Below are 13,091 nucleotides of genomic sequence, written 5' to 3' on the forward strand. Positions count from 1 at the left end.
TGGGTGCTGTTGGTTTAGTTTGGCCGTTCATCCAGCAAGGATGAGCCGAGCCGAGTGGAGTATGTGTTTGGGTTGTAGACTGGAGGTGGAGCGGGACGGTGAGGATGGGCTGGTCTTGTGGATGTGGGCTTTCTGCTATTGGATTATCTTGGTCACGAGGCTGGGATGGGTCGACTGGATGGTGTTCTGCTGGCATATCTTTGTCTCCATTAGTCAAAACGGAGTCTTCAAGCGCTAGTGTTCTTAAGGGACGCGGCCCTTTACCGGAGGCCGAGGGCTGATGCTCTGGTGTGGAGAGTGGTTGCATGGATGGGATAGGGGCGCGGAACCGATTGAGGGGCGTTTGGCCGGGAAGGAACTCTAGGTCATAGAATTGACTCACCTTCTCTTTGAGGGATTGGTTTTCTGACCCAACGGACGCATTTTCCGTCTGGATCGCATTGTTCTCAGCTTCCAATGCAGCCACCTTGTCCAAGTTCTGTTGCATGAGAGCGGTTAGAGCTTCCAGTTTGGCCTCGAGGCCGGGATTAGCGTTATCGGAGTTGTTAGCCATGGAATGTTCCTCCACGTAGCAAGGTTCGTCGAGCCGAATAATTGTTAAAGGCCCCACGGTGGGCGCCAAACTGTAAAAGTAAAAATCTACCTGTACGGAAGGGAGGTCTGATCCCATGAGGATGAGGTCACTAGCGATATGTTGTACCTGCACACGTAGAAAAACACACGCGTGAAGCGAACGGGAAACACCAGGGTGGTGTTTGTCATAGGCACTCTGACGCTCAAGTCAGCAAGGTTGAAAGGCTAATATAGTGAGGGCTAGGGAGTAAGAGGTTACCGGAAGTCTAGTCGGGGACTGTGACTACGGCGGTGAAGTGAAGCTCTCAAGTAGGAGCTTCGGGTGTGAAGGTGTAATGTAGTGTCCTTTGTGAGAGGGTTGGCCTCTGCTTATATAGTGACTGTCTGGTCTCCCAATCCTGGTAGAAGTAGAAGTCCTAGCATGACTCTGATGCACACCCTAGAAGAATTAGGATCATGGTAAGCTGTCTTACCAGTGTCCGGATAGGAAAGTGATTCTGATCAGGAAAGTAACTCCGAGTAGGAAAGTGATCAGGAATAGGAAGGTGACTTTGAATGGGATATTGATCAGGAGTAGGAAAGTATTCTGAGGGGGTCATGGGCTCTGGATTCGCCCATGAACCTAGGAAATGGACCGGGATTAGGAGGCTCGTGCCCACGTGGTTTGGGCCGGCTATATCTTGTACCGAATGAGCCTAATCCGGTTAGGTCATATCGGGATTGGGCCTAGCTTCTTCTTTAGTGTCGGGCCCGTTTTCCTATTTGGGCCAAGGACGATTTTTGGCCCTAACAATAAGAAAATTGAAGTTGTTTGAGTTATTGATGTTGGTATAAAAAGATTGAAGTTGTTTGCAGATGTTTGAGTTGTTGATGTTGGTATAAAAAGATTGAAGTGGTTTAGTTGCTGGCATGTTTAAATTGCAGTTGCCAGATAAGAAAATTGCAGATGCTTGAGTTGCTTGGGTAAATTTGAAACAGAAGTACTGGTGATTAGAATTTACTGCAAGCATTGAATTGTTTATGTTGAATTTCACCGAATTGTTGTAGTTTGTTGAAATCATTGTAAATTGATGGAGATGCAGGTTGTTCTCTGGTGAAGTAGCAGGGTGAAGTAACATGAGCTGAATTGCTGATGTGTTGGAAAGAAAAATGGGGATGAATTACTAAAGACTACTAGTGATATAGATGTGTTGATAAATTTGCATAAAGTTGCAGTACTAGTTGTTGAGATGTACTGGTTAGCTGAAGAAGAAATTGCTGATGTGCCAAAACAGCAAATTGAAGGTGTTTAAAGCTACTGGGAACTATTGAAGTTACGGAGAATTAATGATTACTGATAATGGAGTTTGCCTTATTGAGTTGCTGGTAAACTGTAGAAATGTTGAGTATTCGTTTTAGAGAAGTAGAGTTGAGATATGATCACAAATGTAGTGCATGGATTGACTGAAATTTACCGAAGTACTGTACCAGTGCTGAAGTGTGTTGATGGTGTACTGAAATGTAGTGCATGGGTTGGCTGAAATTTACCGAAGTATTGTACTGGTGCTGAAGTGTGTTGCTGGTGTACTGAAATGAAGTTTTTAGAAGCAGCCAAAGCCAAATTGCCCTGTTTGCATCTGAAGAAGTGTATTCCCCTTTCTTTGTTGCTGGAACATTTTGTTTAAATAAGCCTAATCTACAAGACAATTTTGCTCGAGGGGGGCTTTTGACCATGAAAGTCAAAGGCTAAAGGAGTGAAATAATGCAATTGCCCTTCACTTAAAATCACTGTTGAATATGCTGCCGTTTTAGTCTTTGTAATTCAAGCTTCATTTAGCTTCCTTCTTCTTCTCGAAACTACTTTACTTTACTCTCTAAATATGCAACATTGTATTTAGTTGTAAAAATTAAGAAATCAAAGAAACCTTTGCAATACTCTTTGTTGATGCTGGATTTTGGCACCAACTAATTGTCACGTGCGTAACGTTGATTGGCTAAGAAACACACATGATAATGAATATAGAAAGCGAAATAAATGCAAAGAGAGTTTTTAACGTGGTTCGGATGCTAAGGTAGCAAGTCCTACGTCCACTGATTTGTATTGCTATTGATAATGTGGGTCAGGTCGCAACAGCGGACTGACTTACATAAGGTTGGGAAAAGTAAATACAAAAGCGTGGGAGAGAGAGAGAGTTTCTTGTGTGAAATTGTCAAATCCCCCTAATGAAGGGGTCTTCTTCATTTTATATCAAACTGAAGCGTGTAATCATCATTAAATCCATGGTTGGTGTGATTGTCAGGATATAATCCGGCTTTATGTCCCATTACTCTCTTCCCAAGCTGATTTCGCATGATTTATTGCAGGAGAGAGGGACACGTTTGAGACCCATATCATTTGGCAGGTCTGACATGTGCTTGTTGCTCTGATGGGAGCAGGTCACCCTTCACGTGACTCTCCCACGTCAACCCTTATTTTCCCAGGCATAACAGAAGCCCCCTAGTTTTTAAGGTTTGAGGATCGAACCTTGGAAACTAAGTCACATTGGAGGTTCTGGTCGCTCCGACCTGAATGGATGAGCTCAGCACAGGGCCTTTGGCGAACACGACCTCGCGCAATTCCCTGCCTAAGCGACCTGACAATCTTCATCATAGCGATCTAGATTCGTCGGACGCTCTTTTCTGTACCTTAGGGTTAGAGATTCGATGAACCTGGTTCCACGCTGTCAGGCGCTCTGCACGCGCCGTAGTGTCTGCCAGGAACATTAAATGCGCTGTGCTGACTCGGCGTCGTTTCGATAGCCCTGACTGCACGACGCACTTGAAACGACGACTCCTATCAAGGCATTTAATGCGACGTGGGGCGCATTAAATGCGGGGAGAGAGAGGAGGTTGTCGTTTCGGTTCCGAGAAGTGGTAACCGTCGATTCACAATCCATATAAAAACTCACATTTTTCAGATGACGCCACCGAAATTTCTTTTGCTTCGAGTGACAAACCTTTGCAAACCAGAGATCTTTCTTTCCCGATCGGCGCTTATCAGGCAACTAGAACGAGTTTCGGCCTCGGTCACGCATCCGAGAAAGTAAGATTCTCCTTTCTTTCTTTTTTTTTTTTTTTGCATTTGTTTGGTTGGTGGGCAACGGCGTAGGGTCTCTCGGTGTTCCACCAGAGACGCGCCATTGTTGCCGGACTCGAGCCGTGGGTGGCGGCTCAAGTTGCTATTAGGGTTTTAAGAACTTGTCCCCTGCTGCCGCACGGGACAAAGCACGAAGGCCTAAATGACCTTGTCTATCGATGTTGTAGACTCGAATGGATCCGTCAACGTCCAGACCCGAGGAAGCGGCCAGTTCGTCCTTGCGAGACGTTCCTGAGGACGCAGCCCTTGATGTCTTCTCGGTTCTCACCTCAGAGGAATTTGATAGGATAAAAAGGCAGTTTGACATCCGCGCGGAGGTGTTCCTCGACCATACGAGGTCGTCACGACACCCTGCCGATGGCCTTGTCGCGATCTCCGAAGAGATCTTTAAGGGTGGAGGGAGGATTCCCCTCCATCCTTTCATCAGGTCGGTCCTGGATCATTTCGGGATCGCACCGATGCAACTCATGCCAAACGCGTATGTCATCGCGGTCGCGATTTACATCGCGTGCTGCGAAAGCAGCTTGGGTGAGCCAACGGCAGTGGAGCTCGGCGTCGCCTATTACCTCAAGAAGAGTAGGGACAAGGACTCATATTATTTGTCTCGGTGACCTACCATTGCCGCGGGGATACATAGCTATCCCAGCAATGCGGGGGCCTACGAGACAAAGTTCTTCTTTTTCTGTTATGACGGCTACTGCCGCTTTCAGGATCCAAGTAGGTTTTTCTTCACTGGGTTCATTATCTGCTCGCATGATCTATAATAACGACCTGTTTTCTTTTGTAGTTAATAGAATGACTAGCCAAAACTTACCTGCCGACCCAGACAGGCTCGTATCTTTTGGAGTATTGGACGAGGAGAGCCGGGACGCGAGGAAGCTTGTGACAACCGCGAACTTGCGGAAGTACGGTTTTTTCAGCAACAAAGCGTCTTTAGAACCCTTGGAAGGTAAGGTTACGTTAACTCCCGTCCTGGTCGCGGAGCAATTTTGTTTACTAACGAGCTTAAATGTAGAAAACATGCCCCCGAAGGAGTCCGAGCAGCCCCGCCGAGCTCCGTTTGTCTTCCCTCGATCGAGGAGGGAGAGAGCGGCCGAAGCTGCTCGTCCCATTCCTGCACAACCGGTGCGAGCTGCTGCACCTTCGCAGCCCCCTACGCATGAAGCGACCAGGGCAGAACAGGTCGCTTAGGCACCACCAGCATGCCCAAGGCGTAAGGCTCCGGCCCAAAGGTCCAAGAAGAGGAAACAGGTCCAGGCCGAAGAGTCTGAGACCAAATCCGAGGAGGAGCCCTTGAGGTCGCGGGGGGACTCAAGGAGGTCGGGCAAGGAGCCTGCAAGTGAGGCGATCACCTCCGACAAAGCGAAGGACGCACTAGTGCTAGACTGATTGGGGAGTCTGCCCGAATACCTACAGCCAATAGTCTTTAGCCTGCTCGAATGTGAGCTATCGGAGTCATACGACAAGTTTGCTGATTCGGGCGACGACCTGATGACCACGTCGTTCCAGCATCTACGCAAGGTAAACGAGCTGTATTTGAAACTTCATTCTGATTTACTTCTAACTCGTATCTTGCTCGCAGGCGTTACTTGCGATGAGGATGTCTATAGAGAAGACACGGCTGGGAGCTGCGAAGGGGTCCAGCGACCTACAGGAGGAGGTCGCGAAGCTCAAGAAAAGCTTGGAATCCGCCGAAGCTGAAAGAACAGAAGCGTTCGATGCGGCGAACAGGTATCTGAGCCAAAAGGATACCGCTTTACGAACTGTGGATTTCCAAAAGACGGAACTCGATCGACGTGCGGAGGAAGTTAAGGAACTTCAGAGGACAACCGCCAGGCTCTCCAAGGAGGTCGGAGAAAAGGATCAGGAGATCCAGGCGACCTTCGCACGGGCTCAGCGAGCTGAACAAGAGAGGGAGGCCTCCGAAGAGGAAAGGCAAGCTCTTGAGGCTGAACTCCAGGAGAGTCGCGAAAGGGTCGCCTCACTGACTGAAGAGATGCGGAATCAGTCAGAGGAGATGGAGGAAAAGGCCGCCGACTGGGCGATTGGGTGCATTTATTCCCTCCGATCGAGGAACCCAGATATGGACATTTCCGACCTCCCGGAGGGGTGGCAAGCGACCTTACGGATCATGGCCGAGGAGGACGATCTGGAAGCCGTCGCCGCCCAAGGACCCGACCAGGCAGGGGGTTCTGGTTCGAAGGATCCCCTCGACCAGCCGTAATGTAATGAGTCGACCCCATCATAATTGGGTCTAACTTTTTGTTTGTACATAAATAAAGACACCTTCTTTACAATTGTAGTTCGCTTTTTCATATATATGTACAATTTACAATTGTGATTTTCATAGGCAATTACATACAAATTCTTACATGCGAACAGAACACATGCGAACTGTTTCGAGCGAACAAAGTAATACTTGATATTAAAGAAATTAACAAAAACTGAGAGCTGAGTTCGGGATTACTGATAGTATGGCCGGAGGTGCTCGGCATTCCAAGCTCGGGGTACTTTGGAGCCGTTCAATCTTTTGAGGTGGTAAGTCCCCGGTCTGATCACTATGTCGACCCGGTACGGACCTTCCCAGTTAGGCCCTAGTACCCCTACACTTGGCTCTCTGGTTCTGAGGAGAACTTCCTTTAGTACAAGGTCTCCGACCTGGAAGTCTCTTCGCTTGACCTTTGAGTCGAAGAACCTCTTTGCACGCTGTTGGCAGGCTGCTATCCTTAGCGAAGCCTTGTTGCGGTGCTCTTCGACTAGATCCAAGCTTGCTCTCATTAGTGCTTCGTTTTCGGCATCATTGTACAAGTCCCTCCGAAGAGAACCAGTCCCGACCTCTACAGGGATCATCGCTTCGCAGCCGTAGGCTAGCGAAAAAGGGGTTTCCGAGGTGGAGGTTCTTGGAGTTGTCCTGTACGCCCATAAGACTTCGGGGAGATCATCAGCCCAATTTCCTTTGGCTGCCCCGAGCTTGGCCTTTAGAGTGTGCTTGATGGTCTTGTTGACTGCTTCAACTTGGCCATTCGCTTGCGGTTTGGCGACTGAGGCAAATTTTTTATGGATGCCCAGCTCGTCGCAGAACTTCTTGAACTCCTCATTATCGAACTGCTTTCCATTATCCGAGATGAGGGTGTGAGGAATTCCGTAGCGGCACACAATGTTCTTGAAAACGAAGTCTTTTAGCTTTCTGGTTGTGATCGCGGCTAGCGGTTCGGCTTCAACCCATTTTGTGAAATAGTCTACCGCGACTACGGCATACTTGACCCCTCCCTTTCCAACTGGCATGGGGCCGATAAGGTCGATCCCCCACATGGAAAATGGCCAGGGGCTAGATATAGTAGTCAGCTCGTGAGATGGGGCTCGCGGAATGTTCGCGAACCGCTGGCACTTGTCACATTTCTTAACAAAGTTGTGTGCATCTTCTTAGATCCGGGGCCAATAATATCCCTGACGAACAACCTTGTTCGCAAGAGATCAAGTTGCTGTGTGGTTGCCACAGATCCCTTTATGGATTTCCCTCATGATGTAGTCTGCTTCTTCACTGGTCACACATCGGAGGAGAGGGGCACTGAATCCTCTCCTGTACAGCTGATCCCCGATGAGTGTGAAACGAGTAGACCTTACTCGCAGGACCCTTGCCTCGACCTTGTCGCTAGGCAAGGTCCTGTTAGAGTAGATGCCCTAGAGCCAATCAATTATTGTGGAATTGACTTTTTGTAATAATGTTCATTAATCAATAATAAAAGGCATTTTATTCTATATCGCGTAAATCATTATTATTGCAATATGTATTGATATATGTCCATAGAATGGTAGAACCGTGACGAGGGTATCAAGTGTTTCAAATCTTGATAGTGAGAACCCTATGAGCACATATGGTGGCCATTCTAGAAACGTCCGTAGCCCAGTATTATTCTGAAGTAAGGGCACAGATAATACGGTAAGGCTATCATAGTGTTGAACGACCCTGTCGAAAGGCAGTGACTGATCTCACTTGTCAAGGTTGTTTGGTGACAACCTGGTGCAACACATGGGTGCTTGTTGTAGGCGGATATACCGCAGCAAGTTCACTGGACTGACCCACCAGAGGATTCCATATGGATGGTAACCCCAGTGTCTATGGAACAAATCCTCTAACGAATGGTGGTGCATGTGATCCTTAGACTTGAGATCACCGGAGCGCCTTGTGCACCGATTGGTGCAGTTTGACACTAGCCTAACGCAGTTCTATTCAGAGCTGTCAGTACGGTGGTGATTGGCTATATCAAGGAGTGTATCAAGACTATGGTGGATTGACAAAGGATTCATCACTCCCGGGTACGGGAGAAGTTATCTCACGGCGCAATTCAGTATATGGCAATGACACTAAAACTGTGGCCACAGTGGGATTGAGTTGTTGCTCTATCCAGATTATAATACGGGTCATTGGTCCAGAAACTGAATATATAATATCGAGAGTAACCGAAGGTTGACACTATTTCTATGCCTTCGTCTCGTCGAGATAACGTATGATGAAAGGATCGTATTGTACGGTAACCATATCGTTGACAGGTAGCTACTTTGCTGAATCCGAATCTATCGGGTGGCCATGATGCCTTGCTAGGGGCCAATCTTGGTCTGTGTATTAGTGAGACGATTAATTGGTGTTAATCGCGATACTATACACTACCGGTATGATGAGGAGCCTATGGGTCACACACATAGAAGATAATTTAAGAGCCAAGAAGAAAGAAGGGCGTTTTCGTCTTTTTAGGCGAAAGGGTATTTTGGTAATTTCACAGTGCAATTAAATTTGCTGAGGTCGTAGCCTTTTTTTAAATTTGTTAAAAATTAAATAAGTGAAATTACGGTTAAATGTGTGTTCGCACATATTTAATTAAATCATCATTATTGTTAAATGTTAATTAAATATTAATTGATTTTAATTAAGATAATGATGAATTAAATTAAAATATCAAATTGGGAGTGTTTGGCAACATGGGGTGTTTGGGTTGGAGCCCAAGCCCATTCCATGTGGGAATAGGGCAACTTGGTTTGCCTATAAAAAGAATAGTGTGTGATTCATTCTTTAATTTTAAAAAAAAAAGAAAACACAGCAGCCCCTTATACACTCTCTCACGCCAATCTCACTGTTTGATTGAAAAATCAAATACTGATCTTCTTCTTGATTTCTTAAGGCCAAGGAGGATCTAGCAAATCCCTCCTTGGTTCTTGGTGGTTGTCTTCGTGTGGACTTCTTGGTTCGATCCTACACTTGGATCGGTAGCAAACACATTCAGAGACAACATTGGTGGAGCCTCCAAACGTGGGTATGAATCTAAACCTTTAGATTTATTTTTCTGCAGATTCATATTATGCATAAACTGTAAAATCTATCTGATTTTGGGTTCTAAGGAACGATCCGTAGTTGTAAAAATTTTGTTTTCCGCTGCACAACCGGGTCGTTTCCTAACAGGTCCCATCCTTGAGGTACTAGACAATGGGGGTCATCCAGGAATCTAGTTGAGCAACATTTATGGCCTGTTCGGTCGAGCTGATAGTTGGAGCATCGACGAAACGAATAGGGATGTTATCAGGAGCCTCTGAATCCAACGAGAAGGCTATCTTTGCCAAGGCGTCTGCTATAGAATTGCTCTCTCTGGGGATCTGAGCGATCTCAAAGTGCCTAAACGACCCCAAAGAGGTCTTAGCCTCTTTCAGGTAGCGGACCATGTTTTCTTCCTTGGCTTGGTATTCCTCTAGGATTTGGTTGACGACCAGCATAGGGTCACTGTAAATGCTGATCGCGGTTGCACTCATTTCTTTGGCAAGTCACAACCCGGTGAGCAGGGCTTCATACTCGGCCTCATTGTTGGTCGCTTTAAACCCGAACCGGAGGATACCATGAATTCGAGCCCTCTCGGGGCTCACAAGGAGAAGACTCGCACTGGCTCTTTTCCTGTTTGATGACCCGTCGACGTAGAGGTTCCAAGTCGACAGGTTCTGAATACTTTCTTGCACGGCTTCGCTAGGCTGTTGCTCGCTTGGGAGATAGGAAAATTCTGAGATGAAGTCGACAACAGCCTACCCTTTAATGGTCGACCTGGGCTTATACTTTAGGTCGAATTGGCTCAATTCCATGGCCCATTTGAGCAATTTACCCGAGGCCTCTGGTTTCTGGAGGACCTGCCTGAAGGGGTAATTTGTCATTACATTGATCGTATGGGCATGGAAGTAAGGTCGCAGCTTTCTGGACGCGACCAGCAGAGCAAAAGCTAGTCGCTCCATCTTCGGATACTGCATCTCGGCATCCGATAGACGCTTACTTGCATAATATACTGGCCATTGAGCCTTTTCCTCTTCCCTTATTAAAGCTGCACTAACCGCGAACTGGGACACGGATAGGTAGATGAGCAGGATCTCCTGTGGAAGAGGCTTAGAGAGGAGAGGTGGCTTCCTAAGGTGTTCTTTTATATTCTGGAATGCCTGCTCGCATTCGGGAGTCCACTCGAATTTCTTATTGGCCTTTAGGACGTTGAAGAATGGTAAACAGTGGTCTGTTAGCCTTGATATGAAGCGACTAAGTGCCGCTATTCGCCCGTTCAGACTCATGACCTGCTTTTTGTTGGTCAGGCTCTCCATATCGAGCAGAGCTTGAATCTTTTCGGGGTTTACTTCTATGCCCTGCTGATTGACCATATATCCCAGGAACTTTCCTGACGATACCCCGAACGAGCATTTGAGAGGGTTCAGCTTCATTCTGTAGAGTCGGAGTATGTCAAACATCTCTGCGAGATACGCAATATGTTCTGAGGCGACCTAGGATTTGACCAGCATGTCGTCCACATAGACCTCCATTGTCCTCCCGATCTGGTCGGAGAACATTCGATTGACCAACCTCTGATAGGTCGCTCCCGCATTCTTGAGGCCGAAGGGCATGACTTTGTAACAGTATAGCCCCTGGTCCGTAATGAAGGTCGTATGCTCCTCATCTGGCCTATACATCGGGATTTGATTGTATCCCGAGTATGCATCCATGAAACTTAACAGCTCGTGCCCCGAGGTGGCATCAACGAGCTGGTTGATTCTCGGCAGGGCGAAGCTATCTTTCGGGCAAGCTTTGTTGAGGTCGCTGAAGTCTACACAGGTCCGCCACTTGCCATTTGGTTTCTTTACCAGGACCGGGTTGGCAACCCAGGTCGGGTAGAGAGCCTCACGAATGGATCCATTTCGGAGAAGGTTCTCCACTTCTGATTTAGTGCGGCGTACCACTCCGGATCCATCGCCCTTCTTTTTTGGCGAACTGGCTTGGCTTCACCGCTGACGTTCAATGAATGGCAAATAATGTCTGGGCTGATCCCGACCATATCTGCATGCGACCAGGCGAACATGTCAATGTTCTCCTTTAAGAAGCTTGTCAGCTCAGAAACGAGCTGAGGGTTGAGACAGCTTCCGATCTTTAGCACTTGGCTCGGCTCTTTTGGATCAACCGAAACTTTGGACAGGTCCTCAACCGGGCCGCTCAAAGGGATTTCCTGAATTCACGGATCTATGTTATCCTCCGTCGGACCAGGCTGTGGCTCGATCCGACTGATCGCCATAGCTTGGCGAAGCGCACTTCGCGAAATTCCCTTTCCCTTGTCGGCCATTTGGACCGCTTTTACATAGCATTTGTGAGATGCGCTTTGTGATCCGCTTACCTCCCCTATCCCCGTTGGAGTGGGGAACTTCATCTTGAGATGATAAATGGAAGTGACTGCCCTGAAGGTTCTCAGCAGAGGTCGCCCCAGGATTCCATTGAAGGCCGATGGGCAGTCCACGACCAAGAATTCGGTAACCCTAGTCACCTCGTCTTAGTCGCCGAGCATGACTGGTAGCTGGATCGTTCCTTTGGGGATCAGGTGATCCCCTGTAAAACCGTACAGAGGCATCGAGGCTGGCTTCAGGTCAGCCTCGACTAGGTTCATTCTATCAAAAGCGGACTTGAACAGGATGTTCATAGCGCTTTCGTTGTCTATAAGCATTCTGCAGACATTATGACACCCTATCAGGGGCGTGATCACCGGAGCATCCTCATGAGGATGGTGCAAGCGAGCTGCCTCTTTCTCGCAGAAAGTGATTGGTTCCTCCTTTATGGCTTTTTGAGGTCGCTGCGAAGTGTTCATTACCCTGATTGGGTCGTGACGCACTTCGCGAGCATACCTTTCCTGCGCTCCTCGCGTGTTTCCCGCGAGGTGAGGACCTCCGAAAATTATGTTAACACTATCGTACCCGCTGCGATCACGGCGCTTTTTCTTTCGCTCCCCTTGGTTTTATTTTAGGGAGTCATCAATGTACTCCTTGAAATGCCCCTTCTTGATGAGCTTTTCGATAGCCTGCTTTAGAGCTCGGCATTCATCAGTGAGATGCCCATTATCCCGATGGTAACGACAGTATTTTTTGTTGTTTCTGGCCGTAGCAGGGGTTTTCATGGGTTCAGGCTCACCGAGCAAGCTGGCCTCCTCGGATTTGTCGAGGATTGCAGATATGGACACGTTAAGTGGAGTGTATTGAGTCCTGTCGCGGTCGCGACGAGGAACATGAGCATAGGACTTTTTCTGCTCGTAGCGGGGTTTCTTCCTTTTTCGCTGATCGTCAATATCTCCTTTGCGATCAGCCCTCCTATTATCTCCCCGACCAGACATGCTGCTGGAAGTGCCGTGATCGCGACGGCGGAGTACCGCCAAAGAGTTTTCTATTCGGAGATACTTTTCTGCCAGGTTGTAGAATCTGGTGAGGGAAATATCGTCCTCAGCCTGCAGTTCTTTCCACAGGTCGGTTTGTGGGCGAACTCCAGCTATTATAAGAGTTCGGATGGACTCTTCTGAAGCATGAGCCACCTTGTTGAGTTCCCTATGGAAGCGGTCAATGTAAGACTGTAGGGATTCGTCTCTTTCTTGCCTTATGTTGCTGAGGTAGCTCAAAGGCATTGAAAACTTCCGATTGGCTTGGAAATGCCGCAGGAACGTCGTGCTCATTTGAGGCCACGAACCGATCGATCTTGCTGGGAGCGACCTTAACCACCGTTTGGCGTGAGAAGTCAGCGTCACGGCCAAACAACGACATTTTACAAGGTCCAAAACCTGGTAGAGCTCCATCAGGTCGTTGAACTCATATAAATGATCCTGCGGATCATAGTTTCCGTCAAACGGCCGCATATCTGGCATTCTGAACCCTAGTGGAAGTGGAGCAGCTAGCACTTCGGGAGAAAAAGGGGATGTAGAGGCGACCTGCGCCTGTTCGTTTTGCTGCTCCCGTAACCTGCCAGAGCTCGCTGCAGCTCCTCAATTTGCGGTAACGGAGCCAATTGGGGGTTGCTTTCACCCATGCAAGCCCGGCTTTCTCGGTTGCGGTTCAGGAAAGTCTGGAGGTCGGATTCCTCCTC

The 13,091-nt window shown here is 47.9% G+C and overlaps 1 protein-coding gene across 1 annotated transcript; it reads left to right on the forward strand.

Annotated features, from left to right (window-relative positions):
* The first annotated feature begins 4,708 nt into the window (after nucleotides 1-4,708).
* LOC116111888 (protein Ycf2-like) lies at nucleotides 4,709-5,912 on the forward strand. The gene is made up of 2 exons (XM_031398048.1): nucleotides 4,709-4,870; nucleotides 5,271-5,912. Exons 1-2 carry the CDS (start codon nucleotides 4,709-4,711, stop codon nucleotides 5,910-5,912), a joined length of 804 nt encoding a protein of 267 aa, XP_031253908.1.
* The last annotated feature ends 7,179 nt before the right edge of the window (nucleotides 5,913-13,091 follow it).

The sequence above is a fragment of the Pistacia vera genome, unplaced genomic scaffold (assembly GCF_008641045.1).
Source record: "Pistacia vera cultivar Batoury unplaced genomic scaffold, PisVer_v2 Contig653, whole genome shotgun sequence".
In the NCBI taxonomy this organism is placed as follows: Eukaryota; Viridiplantae; Streptophyta; class Magnoliopsida; order Sapindales; family Anacardiaceae; genus Pistacia; species Pistacia vera.

Excerpts from the sequence above, each read along its gene's own strand:
- LOC116111888 (XM_031398048.1), top strand. The coding sequence starts at position 4,709 with ATGCCCCCGAAGGAGTCCGAGCAGCCCCGCCGAGCTCCGTTTGTCTTC. Across the intron at positions 4,871-5,270 it reads AAGCGACCAGGGCAGAACAG|GCGTTACTTGCGATGAGGAT; the intron begins GTCGCTTAGGCA and ends TCTTGCTCGCAG.